The sequence below is a fragment of the Phacochoerus africanus genome, chromosome X, assembly GCF_016906955.1.
Source record: "Phacochoerus africanus isolate WHEZ1 chromosome X, ROS_Pafr_v1, whole genome shotgun sequence".
Taxonomy (NCBI): domain Eukaryota; kingdom Metazoa; phylum Chordata; class Mammalia; order Artiodactyla; family Suidae; genus Phacochoerus; species Phacochoerus africanus.
In genome coordinates this window covers 78609643-78632205 of record NC_062560.1, presented here as the reverse complement: position 1 = coordinate 78632205, position 22563 = coordinate 78609643, and the positions used below count along the sequence as shown (strand labels likewise).

At 33.6% G+C, this 22563-nt stretch overlaps 1 protein-coding gene across 1 annotated transcript in view; it reads right to left on the bottom strand.

Annotated features, from left to right (window-relative positions):
• Positions 1–22563, bottom strand: part of PCDH11X (protocadherin 11 X-linked) — a 78388-nt gene that overhangs the window by 29153 nt on the left and 26672 nt on the right. The window contains exon 3 of the mRNA XM_047765631.1: positions 9534–10117. Within this exon, the coding sequence (XP_047621587.1) occupies positions 9534–10073 (540 nt within the window). The 5' untranslated portion in view covers positions 10074–10117. The remainder of the gene's footprint in view (positions 1–9533; positions 10118–22563) is intronic.

Genomic DNA, 22563 nt, shown 5'->3' with positions numbered 1-22563 from the left:
AAATTGTACCTCACAAAATCAAATATCTCAGAATACACCTGACCAAGGAGGTAAAGGACCTATATGCCGAGAACTATAAAACTTTAATCAAAGAAATCAAAGAAGATGTAAAGAAATGGAAAGATATTCCATGTTCCTGGATTTGGAAAATCAATATTGTAAAAATGGCCATACTACCCAAAGCAATCTACAGATTCAATGCAATCCCTATCCAATTACCCAGGACATTTTTCACAGAACTAGAACAAACAACCCAAACATTTATATGGAACCACAAAAGACCCAGAATCACCAAAGCAATCCTGAGAAACAAAAACCAAGATAGGAGGCATAACCCTCCCAGACTTCAAGAAATACTACAAAGCCACAGTCATCAAAACAGTGTGGTACTGGTATCAAAGCAGACAGACAGACCAATGGCACAGAATAGAGAACCCGGAAATAAACCCTGTCACCTATGGTCCATTCATCTTTGACAAGGGAGGCAAGAACATCAAATGGGAAAAAGAAAGTCTATTCAGCAAGCATTGCTGGGAAACCTGGACAGCTGCATGCAAAGCAATGAAACTAGAACACACCCTCACACCATGCACAAAAATAAACTCCAAATGGCTGAAAGACTTAAATATACGACAGGACACCATCAAACTCCGAGAAGAAAACATAGGCAAAACACTCTCTGACATCAACCTCATGAATATTTTCTCAGGTCAGTCTCCCAAAGCAATAGAAATTAGAGCAAAAATAAACCCATGGGACCTCATCAAACTGAAAAGCTTTTGCACAGCAAAGGAAACCAAAAAGAAAACAAAAAGACAACTTACAGAATGGGAGAAAATAGTTTCAAATGATGCAACTGACCAGTGCTTAATCGCTAGAATATATAAACAACTTATACAACTCAACAGCAAAAAAGCCAATCAATCAATGGAAAAATGGGCAAAAGACCTGAATAGACATTTCTCCAAAGAAGATACACAGATGGCCAACAAACACATGAAAAAATGCTCAACATCGGTGATTATAAGAGAAATGCAAATCAAAACTACCATGAGATATTACCTCACACCAGTCAGAATGGCCATCATTAATAAGTCCACAAATAACAAGTGCTGGAGGGGCTGTGGAGAAAAGGGAACCCTCCTACACTGTTGGTGGGAATGTAAACTGGTACAGCCACTATGGAGAACAGTTTGGAGATACCTTAGAAATCTATCCATAGAACTTCCATATGACCCCACAATCCCACTCTTGGGCATCTATCCGGACAAAACTCTACTTAAAAGAGACACGTGCACCCGCATGTTCATTGCAGCACTATTCACAATAGCCAGGACATGGAAACAAGCCAAATGCCCATCGACAGAGGATTGGATTCGGAAGAAGTGGTATATATACACAATGGAATACTACTCAGCCATAAAAAGGAATGACATAATGCCATTTGCAGCAACATGGATGGAGCTAGAGAATCTCATCCTGAGTGAAATGAGCCAGAAAGACAAAGACAAATACCATATGATATCACTTATAACTGGAATCTAATATCCAGCACAAATGAACCTTTCCACAGAAAAGAAAATCATGGACTTGGAGAAGAGACTTGTGGCTGCCTGATGGGAGGGGGAGGGAGTGGGAGGGATGGGGAGCTTGGGCTTATCAGACACAACTTAGAATAGATTTACAAGGAGATCCTGCTGAACAGCATTGAGAACTATGTCTAGATACTCATGTTGCAACAGAACAAAGGGTGGGGGAAAAAATGTAATTGTAATGTACACATGTAAGGATAACCTGACCCCCTTGCTGTACAGTGGGAAAATAAAAAAATATATATATTAAAAAAATAAAAAATAAAATAAAAAAAATCCATTCATTATAAGAGTTAGTTATTTGATTTTAAGCATTATTTGAAGGACTAAGGCAAAACTCTAGACAGTTACATGTGCCTGAGAACTCAAGATGGGTTTTCTGGAGAGAATAGATTTCAGAGTAATGTCTGGAATCCTAAAAGCTACAGATGGATAAACTAGTTCAGCCTAAATAGAAGCCAGACAACAATGTTCCAACTAAGTGCCATATATACCAGCCCCAATGAGGAAATTCTCAATTTTTCAGTCCCACGAGTTTAGGGGCATTCTAGTTAAAGGTGCATTCTCATACAATGGCTTCCAAAGGCTTAAAAATAAGATGGGTCATTGCTACTACTTCAACTTAATTGGAATCTAGGATAATGATGTATTTTAAGGGATGATATGATGTTAAAGGAAATGATAGGGCTATCTGTAGCTGATCCTTTAGGAATCACTTTCCTCACAGTAAAATTAAAGGTCTGAATTGCCTCCTGAAACTCACAAAATCTGTTAAATATTTAACAGAGAAAAAGCAGAGTGATACCACTAAATCAAGAATATAATAATCGACATCAGTCTTATCTTTTTGTGTATTCAACCAACCTAAGTAGCCTTCATTTTATATCTATTTATTTATTTATTGAAAGGAGTTGGATATCTGAGCTAATTGAATATTCATTAGTTTGTAACTAATCACGATCATATTTTCCAGGTTTTTTGTTAGCTACATGCACTCTCATATTCATCCATACAATCATTCAGAGACTTCAATAAAGCACTATGTTCAACTAAAAGTAATAAAGTTCTAAACTGCTTTATTTATAATCCATTAATTTTTTTATTTATGCATCCCTGGATTGTCTAGAGCATCACTTTGTTCTTCTGTTAACTATTTACTTAATTATTTTCCTTACTGACAGCAAAATTCTTCTTAACCCTGACTAAGCCATTTTAAATCACTGTTTCTAAGTAAACTCTCGTCCTCAGAGAATATAATGGCCATCTTCATAAGCCAGGAAAACATACTAATATCCATGAAAGGCTAATTCTAGCATATCTCCTGCATGAAAAATGATATTTAAAACTTATTTAGGAGTTCCCATAGTGGCTCAGTGGCTAATGAACCTGACTAATACTCATGAGGATGCGGGTTCGATCACTGATGTGTTAAGGATCTGGCATTGCCATGAGCTGTGGTGTAGGTCGCAGAAACGGCTCGGATCCCATGTTGCCATGGCTGTCTTGGGCCGCTCCCGGGGCATATGGAGGTTCCCAGGCTAGAGGTTGAATTGGAGCTGTAGGTGCTAGCCTATGCACACAAAAAGATAAGACTGATGTCTTACAGTAGAAAAAAATTGTATTGGGGAAATAACTATTAAAAAATAATAATAATAAAACAAAACAAAACATGTATAATACCACTAAACATTTTTTCACTGTATTAAAGGAGAGAAATAGGTTTCTTGTGACTGATCATCTAGAATTACATCTTATATTTCACAACAAATGAAAAGTATATGGATGACTATAGTTTTATTGTTTTAGTTACTAAAAGACATATTTCTGTTTGCATACACTTGGATATTATATTTTGATGCATTGAGCTCTCTAGTAATGAACATTTAACTTTTTATGGATAAAATACATTGTCACATAATTGTAGAATAATGTTGGTGGATATTTTTAATTTCTGCAAGCAAAAGACCAATACATAAAGAACATTTCAAAAATAGTTATTTAAGCACTATGTCATAATTACATTGAACCTAATACTTTACTTCCTCTGGCACCTTCTACCGGCATTCAGAAGCTAAAAGACACTTAGACAAAGATATACTGAAATTTAATTTGTGGTCAAAGCAATTTATTTGATCTATTATGCTATTGAATTACTAACACATTTTTATTGAGTTATGAAGATGACTGTTAACTAATAAATGCAAGGAGAGCATTTATGGCATTTGATTTTGAAATGAGAATTATCTTTCATACGAAATTTACATTTTTGCTAAAGAATAATTTATTCAAAATTGGTCCAAATTCACACAAAAGCATAATGCTATATAAATTATTTTATTGCTCAAATTAAATCAAAATAAGAAATTTCCCCCAAAATGACCTTATTGCTTTATCATCACTTCTGAAGAAGTTATTACCTTTGGTACAAAAATTTTACTGATCCATCAATTTTTTTTGGCCTAAGATTCAATGAAAGATCATACTTCAGAGTGTTGTTATATAGTCAGTATATAGTGGTGTAGACAAAAAGAATAATTTATGCTCAACTAACTACCCACATTGGGACAAACATTCATTATCTTAGATTATTAGTATTGATCAGAATTATGGGAGCCAAGTAGATCTGTATAGCCATACCTCATGTTTTCATTGAGTCCTATACCAAAGAATATTGTCTTGTATAAATGTATATTTATTTAGCTTTTAAGTAATTCCCTTTGGCAGGCACAAAATTAAACATCAAATTGGTTTTTATTTAGAGAGAGTGAATAATGGAATAACAACAGATCAAATAAACCTGTACCTAATTTTAATTGACATAAAATTTAGACATATTTCTTATAGTTATCATCAGGTCAAAGGGCAGAATGTGAGTAAATTAATCAAACTTGGGGACACATTTGCTGTTCAGAATCTCATTTTATAAATTCTAGAATTGAGCTATCTGAAATGTCCTACATATATGTGGTTTATGTGGAACTGTTAATAACGTGTATTTAATAAAAGGCATTAGTGGGCTATGAGTATTAACCAAGACTCTGATAATAGCAATGAAATCAAAAGTTACTTAATCCTATTAGTGTCACACTCTCATTTTAATAAGACCTGACAGCATTAATAAAGATCCGTTCATGAAGAGAGTGAGCTTCATGTTGTCATTTTTCCCAACCGGATGTGCACTTTGATAACCTCCCGCTTTCAGGGACCTAATGGTCATTAGCATTTGATTGTCATCTCTTTTGCTTTTTAGCATAGATCAAAAATGTTAATCTGCACGTCATGGAATTCAGATAATATAAAATGAAGTTATCTTAAAGCCGAAAGGATGGACTTCCAAATAATATTTTATTTTATAGTTGGAAAAATGGAGGAAATCTCTATATTCAAACTTTATCTCCAAAATATATTATTTGATGTCTCATTCTCGACAATTTAGTATTCAAGATTACTAAATCTAATGGTAGATAAGTTTTTCACAATTTGAATTTTCTAATCCCAGATTTTAAAGAAAATCTAAATCTAATCTTAGTTTCTTAAGTAAATCCAAGCTCTTGATCAACAGGGAAGATGTTTGGTTCTCATTTATTCCATATATAGTTGTGAGTCTTGGCCAATCACATCCTCCCAGTTTATTTAGTTTTAAAGTAAAGACCAAATGTATCTTATTTTAAATAAAATAGAAACAAGGGCCCAAACCTTGATGATGTGAAAAGACTCCTCAAGACTGAATTTTTTTTGAAGTGGATGGAAAGATGAGGATGCTTTATGAGATGGGCAAAAATGTGTTGAAGGCTTTGCGTGGGGTCACCAGTCTGAAAAAAACTTGATCTTCATGATGCTCTGCCAGCACAGTCAACTTTTGAAACATTGTCACCCCTGCCTCGAGGGGACCAATCAACACACTGTCACTGGGCTAGTATAGAAATACTACTGCTGATACATGTGAGGGAAGATGAAAATCTGAAGCAGAAAATGAAGATATATGTAGCATCATTACACAAACTAATTTCCCCTGAGTTCCAACCATGGGAAGAAGTAGGTCCCTGTGGTTTGTATCCATATCCTGAGTCAGACTAGGTGCTTGAAGTATATTTCTATTTGTGAAAATACTGGCTTCCCTGACAAGTCTTAGAATATGAAAAAAAGCTTTATAAATAACAGGACATCAGAATAATACAATGGAATTTAAAGAAATACTGTAATTTCCTACTCCTGGACAACAACTCTATCAAATACTACAAGGACTTAATTGTATATATACAGATGCAGATCATTATATATATATATGTTACACACTGTGTACATTTGTATGTATAGTGTATACATTGTATATAATATATATTTTATAAGATATATAAAATGACATATATACATCTATGTGTGTGTCTATATAGAATATATATGGATATAAATCTTTAGCATAAGTAGTTCAAATTAAGGGAAATGATATCAAAATATTATGGGGAATTCTCATTATTATATGTCTTTACTTGAAACAGGGAAAAGAGATTTCACTTCTGGATTTTAAGTGACAGTTCACATCAGAAACTTTTGTAGATGAATCATTTTTTCTTTAGAGTAACCTAATTTTTCAAAAAATTGAAAATTAACCTTGCCAAGGTCACATAAATAAGTTTTATTTTAACATAATTTTCTTTGTACAAAGCAGAATCACTTGGTGATCATGTTATTCATTTCTCACTTTCTTTTTCTTTTTTCTTCTTCCTTCCTGTTAAGTCATGAACTTGCTATGATCTACCCCAAAGGTTTATCTGCCTGTCTTTCTGTGTATCAATCAAATCTAAGAGTCAGAAGACCTTATTCTGGTTCCCATTTCTATAATTTACTGGTCATATGATCATAAATGAAATAAATTATTACTCTTTCTGACTCCTATATATTTCTCCATTTTAAATACTTAAAATGTGGGATAATAATGCTTTCCATGTTTATGTCAAGGCACACCTTATATCATAAAAATGCATAAATTAAATAAAAAATCTATTAAAGTTTTGAAGATTAATACTGTAAGATTTGTCTTATGCTACTTTTTATTATATACATTTTGATATATTTATCAAATGCTTTTATTATAAGGTAATTATCTTAAGTCAGTTAACATAGAATTGTCAATAGCAAGAACATTTCATGTGTAAATTGACCTAATTTTCCCTAGAATTTTTCTCTATATCATCCCTTTGTTATCTGAACTTTTTATATAAATTTTATATTTCCTTAGTTAAGATAAAGTGTGATTTTGCTAGTTTTGTCTATTCAACAAAAATAGAATAATATTAATGAAATTCTCATCTTATTCTACAGGACTGAGGGCCTTTACATTATTATGGTTGGCCTACTTATTTTCAAATTAACATTTATTAAAGTTTATGGATGAATCATAACATTTCTTTTCTTTCTTTTTATTTAAACTCCCTATCCTCCCCCCCACCACCAAGCGAACGTACCACCTTCATGCATGATAAGACCTTCTTGTAAGTCAAAGGGCACTCAGTTAACCCATGTCATGGCCTTCTGAAAGCCCAGGGCTATGCTTTGTGTTTCATATTCATTATTTTTAACAAGCGGTCAGGACAGTATTTGCCCATGGGGCCATACAAATGCTCCAGTACTTTTAGGTACATCATATAGTTCACTTTTGGCTTATCACACACTCTAAAATAGAATGAAATTTTAGAGCATACCTATTTCTAAGACTCATCTAAGAACCTCTAGTGAGTCTGCCTTTATGTCACTTGCTGAAAATCTTTGAAAGAAGTTCAAATGAAAATAGATTTTAACGAACTGAAATTAAGCTAGTGGGTTTGTTTTATGTGAATTTGTTAAGCTGCTTTTAAGACAAATCAGAAATATCTTTAGTTAACATGCCCTGAGGGAGATATGACAAAATTATTCTTTGAGTAAAGCTTTGAATTTCAAAATAACATTTTTGTCAGGATGGTTGGGTGAAGAGACCCTATTACCACTTCCTGATTTAAATCTGTTAAGGTCCCATTTTGCTTTTAACCTGTCAATTTCCAATTTCCAAACAAACTTCTTCTTTGTTTAGGCTCTGCTCTCCAATACGGTAGCCACTTACCACATATGGCTATTAAAATTAAGATTAAGAAAAATTAAGCATTCAGTTCTAACCACATTTCAAGTACTGAACAGCTACATGTGGCCAGTAGCTACCATATTGGATACCACAGATTATAGAACTTCCTTCATCACTGCAGAAAGTTCTATTGGACAGTGTGTTTTTTTAGAGATAGTATCCACTCAGCTACACAACTTATTATTTAAAGTAATAAGCCTCACATTTCTATAAACAGTCGAATGTTTCAAAGCATCTCCAAAAATCTTCTATGCATCTACCCTGTACTTAGTGCTTATTCTTCCCAATTTATATCATCATCCTCATATTATGACTGAAGAAACTAAAAGTCAGCAAGATTAAGCTGGAGATGGCTTGTTAGTTGGTGGTAAGCACAAAGCTGTGATCCTTATCTTTCTGACTCCTTCATATTTTTCCATTTCATTAGATAAGGAGTTTCCATTGCAGAGACATTACCTAAAGATGCTAATTTAAAAATCAGCAATCCCTTTTCAGATTTTACTTCTTATATTCACACATAAATCTGCATTTCACTTGAAATCACTCAAAAGATCTGTAGAGTTTGATTTCTGAATGTATGTATAAACAAATATATCTTCACAACATATCAGCATCATCTAAGCAGTCTTCCCATATTGTTCATCCTCCAAGCTAAGACCTTCAGCTGATATACATCATCATATCTTATTTATGCGTTCTTTGAACATTTTTAACATTAGTCACTATGATAATCATAATCTGGTACTGAATAGTCAGAAAATGTTTATAAAACTTTGAAAATCCCTTGGCCATATCTGTACTATATCTGCACATTTGTTCTTTTACCATTTGCCAAGATCATTCAGGTACACTGCACTATTTCACATACCCAAATCAGAGTTTTCTACCACTCTATATACCATATAGGTAATTAAAAAGAATCATCCATTCACTTGGTAAGTGCAGGCCCTCTGCACATATTTCAAAAAATACCAAATATTCCATCTATTCTTCCCTTTGTATTATCCACCCCAAGACCCAAATCATACCAGAGTGGTTTCTTCAGGTTAACTGAAGCTTTTTGGCTAAAAAACTTACTTTACAGTAAATGAGTATTCTGTGATTTCAAAGAATTGGAACAAAATGAAAGTATTTAATATTAACACATGGCTAAAATTTAATCGCATTTTGTGACTCAGGAGATACTTAAAGATCTTGCCTTGACTTGAAATTAACAAAAAATATTTGTTATTACTCTACATATGTGTAGAAATGCTAGTAATAACATGTTCTAAAATAAATTTATTTGGTATCTTTTCAAATAGCAAGATAATGCTTTCTGTCTAAAGTAATCACTAGGAAAAACTGAGAGGTTTGTAGATTCATTCTTAACATTTAGATTTGCTTGTTTAGGCCATGTTTGAGACAGAATCATGACTAGACAGATTAAAAGTAAGATATTGGGTAGGATATTGATTTGTAAACAGCAAGGCTGAGCTCCTTATCCAACCCCTATAACAGATTGTTAGTGGAAACACAAACAACTGCTTGAAAATGAATATACATAAACTGAAGATTCATAAACCCCATGCAATTGCAAAAACTGCATTGATAAATTTTCTACACTATGCTTTGATTAAGCGAAAAATTGTGGTGATGGCTTACTCAAAAATTACTCAAATTCACCGGGGGTTTGGGATGGAAATGATATAAAATAGGGTTGTGATGATCGAGGTACAACTATAAATGTAATAAAATTCACTGAAAAAAAAAAAGATACTCTAAGATCCTTTTTTTTTTCCTTTTAAAAAATGAGCTATGTTTAACAAAGTATTTTTAAAACACACCTTAATTAGATGATAGTTTTGAACTCCGTTTATTCCTGTGTCAGGATCAATGGCCGCTGGGAGAGCATACCGAGAATTTATAGCCGAGTTCTCTGGAATTGATATGTTGATAACTGTTGCTGGGAATAAAGGTGCATTATCATTTATATCTTCTATCAGAAAACGTATCTTAACCAGTCTAAATATTTCATCAGGCAGAACGGCGACCTCCACCTCATAAAAGCAACGAGCATCCACCACGATACCAGCACATAATTTCTCACGATCAATGCGAGCTCCAGTAGTGAAGATCTCACCAGTACCCTCTTCAATTCGAATCAGTGGCACATCCCCAGTCTTGTATACTAGCTTGAACTGCATAGGAGTTGTTAGGGACCTGTCTGGAATTAGCGACAAGTTGAGGTCTTTCAGCAAGTCGCCTATTAGGACGTTTTCTGGCATTTCTTCCCGGATAGTGTAGTTCTTCTCCTGGGCGCCAGACTGAAATACGACGCATGCTAACAGGACCGCAAATATATACGTCCCGGACAACAAGTCCATACCAGGCTCGATTGCACTAGTTCCTTCTATCAGTCCACAGAGAACTGTCAAAGAGAAAAGACCAAAAGAAAGAGAAGACAAAGAGGAAGAGGAAGAAGAAATTATTAAAGCCAAGCATTAAATGTATGTTAAATACTGTTTTAAATTAAAATCATTAAATGAAAATACTAGCACAATAGACACTGTTAAATAAACTAATGACAGATTTGCTTTGAATCTGATATTATGCATTTTTTATTAAGATGAAAGGTAAATTAAGCAAGATACCTTGATTAATTAAGAGACCCAGAGTATTTATAAAGGTATTCACTACATAAAAAAATATATATAAATATATAAAAGATAAAATATATAAAAGATAATCTTATAACCAGGTATTTAAAAGTAATAAAATAATTTAAGACATTTAATTCAATAGTTAATGAAAAGTAAAGGGCTATTTGTTATTAACAACAAAAAAATAATCATTTACTCCATTATAATATGGTTTTCAAATGCAATTTTTCTGTTTGTAGTGAATGTTTTATAGAGTATTCCATGTGTTCAGCTCTGGGCATCAAAATATAAATATTGATCTAGATTAAGAAGTCTGGATTAAAGAAAGAGGAATCATGTAAAAAGGGGATTAAAGTTATCATTCTATGGATAAGAGGAACAAGAATAGGCTTACAATTACAGAGAGGCCTATTAAAGCATTCTGGAAAAATGTTTTCAGGAGATACTGAATTCCATATATTTGAAAGAACTGAGAGAAGCCATATCATCAGTTTAGATCTACATATTTATGATTTGTTAGACAACATCCAAACATTCAATAAGAGAACTGGATTAGAAGACATCACAACTCTGGGAATTTGTTTATAGATTACATGAAGAAGTCCATGTGGAAATGAGTTTTCACATCTATAAACTGACATAAGAATTACCCAGATACAAGCAACAGCTTGACTAGGGTTTAAAAATAAGAACGACATTTTAAAAGACTTTACCAAGAGTCAAAAAACAAGCAACATCTCTGGCTGCTTCCCCCCCGCCCCTTTGCTTATTATTTTCCGTTCACTGAAATTTGCCTTTTTTTCTTTTTTTTTTTTTGTATTTTTAGGGCCGCACTCACAGTACATGAAAGTTCCCAGGCTAAGGGTTCAGTCGAACTGTAGCTTATGGCCTACATCACAGTCACAGCAATGCAGGATCCAAACCGTGTCTGTGACCTACACCACAGCTCATAGCAATGTCGGATCCTTAACCCCGCTGAGTGAGGCCAGGGATCGAACCCTCAGACTTGGAATACTAGTTGAATTCATTACCCCTGAACCATGATGGGAACTCTGTGAAATCTGCCATTTTATTTTAGTTCTCTAGTTCTTCTGAAAAAATTCAATAAAGCATTTTTATTTCTTTATAATTTGCAAATTTTGTTTTCAATTTCCTTTATTAATTCTCAATTACAGTTCTCTATTTGATTTGTTGGATACAGTCTCAATTTCATACATTAAATATCTTTTAATATCTAGTATATGAAATATTTTACAAAGTGAAATTTGTATTTCACTACATTAAACCCTATCAGATATTTTATTTTTATAATTAAGTAGGGATTAATGCAGCTATCAGGTCATTCATAAGTTTTAAAGGATCAGCTGACAGATGGCCATTTAAAAATCCATTACTTAAAACCATTAATTCATATAGGTGTCTAATTAAAGAAGTGCTCATTTTTTCTTGGTAATTGATAACCAGTTAAAAAATTTACAAAAATTTTATTAATAGTTCTAAAAACAGGAGGACTCATGAAATGGTATAAATAATTTACTATGGATATTACTATCTGATTAGGCCAGACATTGTATTACATTAAATAACCTTAGAAACTGTGCATATTGACAGGCCTGAAGACACAAAAGTAGGGAGAAAGAAACTTTACTATTTGCAATCGGTAATAGAATAAATGCATTTGTTTCAACAACTGAGATAGTTTGGGTCATGAATAGAACCAAGAAATGAGCTAAAGAGACTTGAGGCATCTCATTTCATAAATTCTTATCACAGAATTAGAAATTACATATTATGGGTCCAACCAGTTTCCTATAACTGGTTTCATTTATTGAAAAATGTTAAGTATAATAGTAAATATTGGCTAATGCTGAAGACATCTTCTATCTTAGTAAACAACACAAAAAGACTTGCCTGTGGTATTTTTAGCATCATTTACTCAATGATGAGCTTTGGGATTACATAATATAAAAACCTTTTCAAGATTCATTCTCTTGTGAATTACTGGGCTTATACTTATGAATATGAGAATAAAAATACCTCATTTTTACTTACTATGAGTTAATATGCATACATATACATGTGTCTTATTGTGAATCTAGGACATCTAAAAGAATTTGAGTGTCTATGTGCGTAATTTTATAAATACTATGCAAACATAGGAGTTCCCGTCGTGGCGCAGCAGTTAACGAATCCGACTAGGAACCATGAGGTTGCGGGTTTGATCCCTGCCCCTGCTCAGTGGGTTAACGATCCGGCGTTGCCGTGAGCTTTGGTGTAGGTTGCAGACGCGGCTCGGATCCCGCGTTGCTGTGGCTCTGGCGTAGGCCGGTGGCTACAGCTCCGATTAGACCCCTAGCCTGGGAATCTCCATATGCCACGGGAGTGGCCCAAAGAAATAGCAAAAAAAAAAAAAAATAAATAAATAAATAAATAAATAAATACTATGTAAACATAAGCAAAAATAAAAATGAGACAGTGATGATTCAAATTAAAACTACCACTCTGTTCTTATCTTACTCTTAGGTATTACACATTATTACAACTGGCAGAAGAATACTACAGACCATTAATTTAAAAACATTGCATGAATGTTGCAATACCTCTACACAAGAGGAGGGATTAAGAAAGTGACCTAATTCTAAGCAATTCCCCTCTCCCACTCCATTCTAAGTATGTTCTACTCTACCTTTAATAACAGCATCAAAAAAACATTTTAAAATGTTTCATCACAAAATTCTTTCAGAGGTTTTTAAAACCAGGAAAAAAATTGTGAAAAAATAACTGAATTTTTAAAATTTAGGTAAATATACATACTGCAAATCTAGAAGGAATATTTACTGTCTAGTTAGTAAGTAGTTTCATGAAAGTGTAGTCACATTTTGAACAAATATTTAAGCAATTTGTATATGCCAGTCACTGTTGCGGGCACTGATAATAAATCAGTGAACAAAACAGGCAAAAATCTTTGCTTTCACCGAGTTTATATCTGATAATATAAATATTCCGAATGTCTTTAATTCAGTTTTCAACCAATGTATGACAAAGCCAACTTGGCCTCCATCAGGATGTTCAATCCCTGGCTTCACTCAGTGGGCTGAGGATCCTGCGTTGCCATGAGCTGTGGTGTAGGTCGCAGATGCAGCTTGGATCTGGCGTTGCTATGTCTGTGGTGTAGGCCGGCAGCTACAGCGCTGATTCAACAATTAGCCTGGGAACCTCTGTATGCCACAGATGCAGCCCTAAAAAGACAAAAAATAAATAAATAAATAAATAAATATGGATTTCAAGAGTCAGTGCTTAATTTTAGAAAGATGATTAATTTAACTCAGATATTCAGGGACCATGCACATACCTTTACCTGGCTCTAATTTTCTCTCTCATGAACAAATGATAACTTTAGGAGTTCCAGTCTTTACTCAGTGGTTAACGAACCTGATTAGTATCCATGAGGATGCGGGTTTGATCCCTGGCCTCGGCTCAGTGGGTTAAGGATCCAGCATTTCCATGAGCTGCGGTGTAGGTCGCAGACGCATCTCAGATCCCGTGTTGCTGTGGTTCTGGTGTAGGTCAGCAGCTGCAGCTCCAATTTGACCCCTAGCCTGGGAACCTCCATATGCCACAAGTGTGGCCCTAAAAATCCAAAAAAACCCACAAAACTTTAAATTTCTTTACTGTTCTCCCAACATCCCACTGCTACTATTGTGTATGGTTTAGTTTGGAAGTTAATAAGGAAGGTACAATGAAAGCAGATACAGAGACAAATTTTCCATCAAGTTTTAGCGGTGCCAGCATTATTTAAGTGATGTTTTTACAGGCAATATGTGGTGAGGGTTGGGTAGGCAATAGTCATAGTTGGAGGGACAGAATCATGAAAATCAGAGAAAGCAAAAGCAGAAACAAAATAAAAGGAACTCTGAAATTTTAAGATATGAAAAGCAAAAATGCAAGTTTGTTTTATAGTTTCTGAGCAATTTAGTTCTAAAAAGGTAAGTAGGTAGGGGAATTAAGTCCTTACTCTATGCAATTCTAAAGATTTCAAACCATAAAAATGATATCCAAATGGTTTGTCAGGATTCCAATGCACCATTCCCTGACATACTTGTTACACTTTCCTTCATTATAGTGCTATCCTTAATTTGTAATATACTTAATTCTATATGAATGAGTGGCTTACAGACTTCAAAAACAAATTATTAAAAATAGTACAAATTTGGGTATTATATGAAAATAAGAAATAATCTATACATTGCCCGTGATCCCAACTCCACTTGGTTCTCATTCTAATTACTTTAATGTCCCAGGAAGTGAAAAATGCACAATTAAACAGCCATAATGTATTATATAGTTATATGTTCTCATTCTCATGCACAAAGTTTCTTTCACAGACTGGGAAAACAGTAAGGTAGTTCTTCAGGTTGACAGGAAGGAATCTAGGACGTTGCAAGAAAAGTCACCACATCTGGAGAAAAACAAACTGGAGTAACTGAGAAACTCAGTGTTTTCAAAGGGACTGACCACAACAAATAGAGTGGGGTAAGTGCATTGGCTGTCCTGTCTGACATGACTATTTCCTATGCATTCTAAAAATTGAAATGTCAGAATGAAAGATTAAATAGTATAACTTTAATTCTATAAAACTGATATTTTTATTGAATTTTATTCCAAAAAGGGCTCATTTATTGTATTACTTTTTAAATGGGTCTGATTTCCACATTTGGGTCTAATTTTCTCCAAGAAGTGGATTCCATCAATATTGCTTTCTTCTCCGAAATGTTTATATTTTATTTATTCATTCTAACAACAATTAGTGCAGTGTTCTCTAACAGACCTTCAAATCTGTTAATAATCAATGCTCAAATAAGATAATTTATGAAGGCTACTTTTCTATATTAATTTTCTGGATTGTTGATATATGACTTAGGGAGCCTTGATAAAAGGCTTTACAGATTAATCAAGCAAGAGACATATTCCATATGGCAAAATTATAATGCTTGTCCATCATCATGTATCTTTTTATCACCTTGGGGTGAATTTAATCATGATTATTTCAGCATCTACTACTTACTGTAAAATTTTTGGTCTATAGGTAACATATTATCATAACAAATAGTTTTTAGATTCACTGAGGTTAAAAGGATAATCTCCATTTGATATAGTATTTTAATTGCTCTAAATTCAAATCAGTTATTTCATAACAACTACATGTTTCATATGAATATCTATAGGCATTAATTTACATATTAAAAGTATATATCAAATAGAGAGTACTTTCACACTCTATAGATCTTCTAGATGGTTATGTTTTTAAGATCATGTTTTATACAGGTAAATAAATGGGATAAATTTTTTACTTTACCGAGAATTTATGGGTTTTTAGATATGTAAGGATAAGTGATTACTTTTATTAATTCCTGTCCTGAAGAATTAATAAAACAGTGTAGGTCTAAACAGAAAAAAAATAAGTGATGACCTAGTATATTTTTTATTTGTATCAACTGTTAATTTATCAAACTCGTGATGCAATAAAATCAACAGTTAAAAGCAAATGATATCTTGGAAGCAGTGTTGAAAACAAGATCCCAGCTGATAGTCTGAAAAATGAATCAAGATAAGATATTAGTTATTAGAAGATGAATAGTATCTATCAACCTATTGTTCCAAGGACCAGGGAGATGACTTTCATCCTTAATAGCTGTATTCATTCACCCAGGGAGACAAAGAAGCTTTTCCTGGTAAGATGAATTTAGGGTGACATAAATCCTCAATCAGTGGCTGCACATCATAGACCACTAAGCAAAAATGACATAGTAACTTTTAAGAAACCAATCTTGCTACTTGGTTAATCAACTGCTTAATAACAAGTGCTTCAGTGTAAAGGTTCAGCAAGAATCCCTTCTCTTTTTATCCTTATTCTTTGACACATATTTTAATATTATTTCTGTGATTTTCACTTTGTGTCACCTGAAAACCAAAACAAACTGGATGACAGGTTAAAAACGATGACATCAATGAATCAATGGGTAGAAAAACACTTGAACCATAAATGGGACATACAAAGGCTACATTTTGATACATTTAATTTAGGGCAGAACAGTAATTACATAGAATTCTAGCTTTAAAAACTGAATTAGCATTTATGAATTATATTAAACACTACTTCTTGTCAGTTCTTAATTTGCACAACAAATTCACATTCTGGGGTTAGCCCCATTTTCATGAAGGAATTTTTTTTCTATAACAATACAGTTCAAATGCATATAAATAGCTCACACAAGACAAATTGTAAATGTTAGTATTTCTACTATTTTTCCTTTCTCTTTAAGTTTTCACATGAGGAAAAGTCTTGTTTTAGAAACATCCCTAGAACGTGTAGTGAGTTATTATTTCAATTTTGTCTTACCTCATTTTAATTCCAAATATAAATATAATTCTAATCATTCAAATTTCAATTTGGGCATTCAAAAAGACTATGCTAAGTTTGGGAAATCCTTATTTTAGAGATCTGTTGGGTCCTGTCTCAATATTACATGTATATCTGAATGTATATCTGAAAGTGTACGAAACGGTCAGTTGTATATTGGATGCTTTTATGTGTAAAAACCTAAATAATCCCTAAAGATTTAGTCTTTAAAAAACAGAAATTTAGGAATAAAATTCATATTTCATGAAAATAAATTGAAATGATTATATAGATCCATAATGTTTTATAGTGTCATCCTTTAGTCTGCTTGCAAATGAATTATTTCAAATATATAACAAAATTTATTAGTAGGCCTTTATACTCAGTTTAGCAATGAATGGGCACTGTGCCAAATACTTAAATGCTTAAGAAATATTTATTAGGTCTTTGGATTTCCAAGTTTTTTGTTTCGCACTCTTTCTTTCAAGATCCTAATACTACAAGGACTGGCAAAGATTCTAAGACAACAGAAATTCTATACAACAACTTGGAGTATTCATTGTATTTTACTAAAAAACCCTACATTTTTCTAACAAGAGTGTATTTTAAGCACAATCTTCTCCTGCAGGTATTTTTTTTTTTTGTCTTTTTGTTGTTGTTGTTGCTATTTCTTGGGCCGCTCCCGCGGCATATGGAGGTTCCCAGGCTAGGGGTTGAATCGGAGCTGTAGCCACCGGCCTACTCCAGAGCCACAGCAACGCGGGATCCGAGCCGCGTCTGCAACCTACACCAAAGCTCACGGCAACGCCGGATCCTTAACCCACTGAGCAAGGGCAGGGAGCGAACCCGCAACCTCATGGTTCCTAGTCGGATTCGTTAACCACTGCGCCACGACGGGAACTCCCTCCTGCAGGTATTTTCATTACAAATTACACTAAATTGTATTTAAGCAAGCAATTTTCCCAACTATAAGTACAAAAAATATTTAAATTAATTAACAAATCCAATACATTTTCAAAGTATTGTAGATTACTTTTATTGAATTTTTCTATCATGGTTTCTACTTTGGAGTACTACAAATTCCACTTAGCTTCATAAAAGAATCAAAAGCAATTACTTTCATCATTAGACTTCATTCACTATACTCCATTCTCTCCCACCGTAAGTGAAGAGTCTTCCCTCTACACGGTAATAGGCTCACATGTTGGAGGAAGAATTTTATGCTACTTTTTTATAAATGTACATTAACCTCTAAGTGACTTTAACTTTCAAATAGGAAGGCGAGAATAAACAAGTTACATTTCCACAGAGTTGGATACAGTTTGTTCTTTGGACTAGCAAATGATAGCCAAATCCTCATTGTGGAATATTCATGAGATAGCTCATTTTTATGTTTAAAATGGTCATCTTCATGTTCCACTATGGGTATATATCCTTGTATGTGAGTGTGTGTGCGCACATGCTCACATGCACGAGGGCACAGACTGTTTCAATGCAAATTGCCAATTGAGATGCCAATACATAAGACAATAGTTGAAATCCAAGTGGTGTAGTCAGAATTACTCTCATACTAAGGCAGTCTCCACATGCAATACTTTCGCTGTGTCCCACACTAATACACAAGGAGACCAAATAGATATTTTATTTAGGCATTTGCAGTCACTGTTATTTTTTAAATTTAGTTCTTGCCCTGCTCATGAAAAATATTACTTGGATTTTACTTATTTAGGAAAGTTTGTGAAAAAACTTAAATTTATCTTCTGAAAAATAGATTTCACATTTGTTTCGACAAAGTTTTTCAAATAAAGACATCATTCTTCCTATTAGGTACACAAATTATTTGTGTTACTTTATCTCGAAAATATTTTTGGATTTTAGAATTACAACTCACATTGTGATGATTTCAACTTGAAATAGAGTATGATGAAATAGGTGAAAAATGGCCATTGTCTTATTTTAAATAAGGTAAATCACAATTTCTGTATAGGTGATAAATACATAATATTGTCCTCACATTTTCTTATTATTCCAAGAAATATTTGAAATATTGAAAAGACTGTTTCCTTTGCAAAGGTATTCAAACCTTAAAGGAGATAATAGAAGGAGCTATCACAACCAGAACTATCTCACACTTGCTGTACCTGGTATTCACTCTAGGAAATTATGATCACATGCTGCATTAATCCTTCCTATAAATTGACAGTCCTGGAAAATGAAGGCCAGTGCTATTTACCGTAAAATTGCTTTGTATCAAGACTTGATATTATAGATGGCAAAAGAACAAAAATTAGAAGCAAATGTGATTATGCCTTGGTAGAAAAAAGGAGATTTTTTTCCACTCTATAGTCATATTTAGACTATAAGCACTAGGTGCTGTGCAGTTCAGTGTAGTCTCCCTGGCCATATGTAACCATAACAATTAAATGAAAATTAAAAATCCAATTGTTTAGTTGCACTAGGCACATTTCAAGTGTTCAATAGGCTCATGTGGCTAAGGGCTACAATTTTGGATGCTGCAGGTTATAGAATGTTTCTATCATGGCAGAAAGTTCTACTAGACAGTACTGATCTAAAGCAAGAGGAAAATAATCTTGAGCTATGCATGCATCTAGGAAAGTGAAATGATGGCTGAGGTACCTGATTCATAGGCAGGGAACAAAAAAGGATAAAATGGGATTATGTGGTAAAATTTATTATTGAATCATTTAGTAAGGAAGCTATGTTATGATATCAAATCTTGAAACTATTAGATAGTGGATATTTTTTATAGATTGGCAACTTGCTAATTCAAGGACAAACAATCAAATTTCCCCTCATTTTAAATTAGAAATCATACTGCTTAGATCACCTGAGAGAAAAAAGTATGCAGTTTTAGTTATAAATAGTACCTTAAATTATTTTCACAAAACATTATATGATCCCCATAAAACCTAGAAGAAATACTATATAAATAAATGTACTGTATCTGAGACACTAAAATTATGAAAAGGCAATATACCAATACAACTACCCACTTGATAGATTTCAGTATATTGTGTAGGGTCAACAGAGTGTGGGGTACTCACCATGTTTTCCTGACTTACGTAACATCATCATAATCTTATATGGATAATACGAAGAATATAATGCATGATAGAAATCATTAAGTCTTCAAGAACTTCAGACAGGAAACTGAAGGGCACAGTATAAAGATCCTAGTAAACAACTATATAAGTTTGTCTCACTTTATAATATCAGAAGTGCATGCATACTGTAAGTATCTACAATAGAGGACCATGCAATGCAAGCAACTGTTTTATAATATACCTAATTACCATTTTACTTTTACTTTCAATACCTCTCTATTGTCACCAAGTCCATATTGCTCCCTTCCTTCTCTGAACACACAGAGCACTGAATTAGCTGGTATAGTTTACAAATTTCCTCATATTTCTATTTTTGTGCAGACAATTCTTGACCTCCAAGTCCTCCATAGTGCTGGATAGTCTTAACAAATGCTGCTTTTTAATTTTTATGTGTTTATATATATTATATATACATACACTTTAAGAAATAACATTTAGGCGTTCCCGTCGTGGCGCAGTGGTTAATGAATCCGACTGGGAACCATGAGGTTGCGGGTTCGATCCCTGCCCTTGCTCAGTGGGTTAAGGATCCGGCGTTGCCGTGAGCTGTGGTGTAGGTCGCAGACGCGGCTCGGATCCCGCGTTGCTGTGGCTCTGGCGTAGGCCGGTGGCTACAGCTCCGATTCGACCCCAGCCTGGGAACCTCCATATGCCCCGGGAGCGGCCCAAGAAATGGCAAAAAGACAAAAAAAAAAAAAAGAAAGAAAGAAAAATAACATTTAATAAATAATAGGCTCTGAGAGTTTAAAAACTTATACAAAGTAATTTAAACCACTAGTAAAAGCCATTATCCCCTGAAATGGAAATGGAATCCTTCCTTTTCTCTGTGCAATAGCTAGTCAGGCTCCTAATCTCTCAGTCTCTCTCTCTCTTTTTGTCTTTTTTGGGCCACACCAGTGGCACAAGGAGGTTCCCAGGCTAGGGGTCAAATCAGAGCTGCTGCTGCCGGCCTGCACCACGGCTTACAGCAAGGCCGGATCCTTAAACACTGAGTGAGGTCAGGGATCAAACCTGCATCTTCATGGATGCTAGTCAGATTCATTTCCACTGAGCCATGATGGGAACTCCCTCCTAGTCTCTTTTGTCCAGAATTCCTATTTCTTATAAGTGAGTTATTCCCAAATTTAATCTTATTGTCTTTAAATTCTATTTGGAAAAAAGTAAACAAATAGAAGCAATGAGTGGAGGAAGATTTAACTTTCTAATTTTGTTGAAATATTTATATAATAAGTTTAACAACTTATTACATTATATATAAAACAGTAAATTAGCCTGGGCATTTTTTTTTGTGCATTAGGTATTATTTTTTTACACTATATAATGTTTCTGTAATGGCTTTTCATTTACTTATTACTTATTTCCTTCCCATATGTCAATAGGTTAACATGTCAATGTCAAAGTATGCTCTTTAAAACGGCATGATTTTATCCAATATTACTTTCAAAGTAGGTATTGAGTTGACAGACTCAAAAAAAACTAGAGAAAAATAGAACTTTTATTTCTGTTTTGTGCCATATTCATGAGAAAATGTAAAATCAATTTTTTTTAGTCCTTATCAAGCGTATGAAAAAATACTTCATTGATAGCCAATTCCACCATGCTCACACAGTCATTTTATAGAAGCACTATAAAAATACACTTTTGGTTTGAGCTTCTTGTTTTAAAAATGAAAATTTATCTTTAAGCAGAATGAGCCAAAAGACCCTATATGGATCTATACTTGCTGCTGTTGTAATGACCTGACTTCAGACAAATCATTGATTCAGGGATTCGCATACATTGTAGCAAGGCCATTCATTTAGAGCTATTGTTGAATATACTGGACATGGAAATTGAGACAAACATTCATTTCTCTACTTAAAAATCAAAGTCACAAAAATGTTATTATATCCAACTATAAACTGCTCTGGCACAACGAAATGTAAAAAAGGTATACTTAAGATTTTGTAGCATGAACTATGGAGATGGATCACCTGCTTTTGAATCTACCATCTACTACTTATTAGTTTTATAACTTAATGTAAGTTTCAAAAAAAAAATTGTCTCATTAAAAAATAGAGATAACAGTAGCATCTACCTCATAGTGTTATTATGAAGACTGAATGAATTAACATATGTAGAGCACTTAGAACAGTTCCTGGAACCAAAGAGGTATTGTATGTGTTTGCAATCGTTGTCGATATTAAACTGAAGAAAATAAACAAAAGTGTATATTCTGTACTCACAAAGGCAAATAAATAAGTCTAATCCCATGGGAGAAAAAAATCGACTTGAATTCTGGTACTAACTTGCCTTTAAATAGCTATGACTTTGGACAAGTCATTTAATCATCTGTGCCTCACCTTCTTCATTACAGTGAGTAGGATTGAGGTTCACCTAGAAGATCTTTTCTTGTTTTAGCATTTCATGATTGAAATAAGCTTTCATCATAAATCTCTAGTCATTTGCCTAATGGACCTCAATTATATGGAATGCTACAGCTTTAAAAAATTTTATATCACAATTCCATGTGTAAATCCAAAATATTATTTAGTTACCATCTGCATATTTCATGTAATCGTACTTGATTTAAAATTATGTTTATAAGGTTTAAAGACTATGCCTTTTTTCCTATAGTAGTGATTTTATGGTTGTTTCTAGCTTGACAACAAATGATTTTTCATATAATTTAGAATGGAAACCTTGTTTT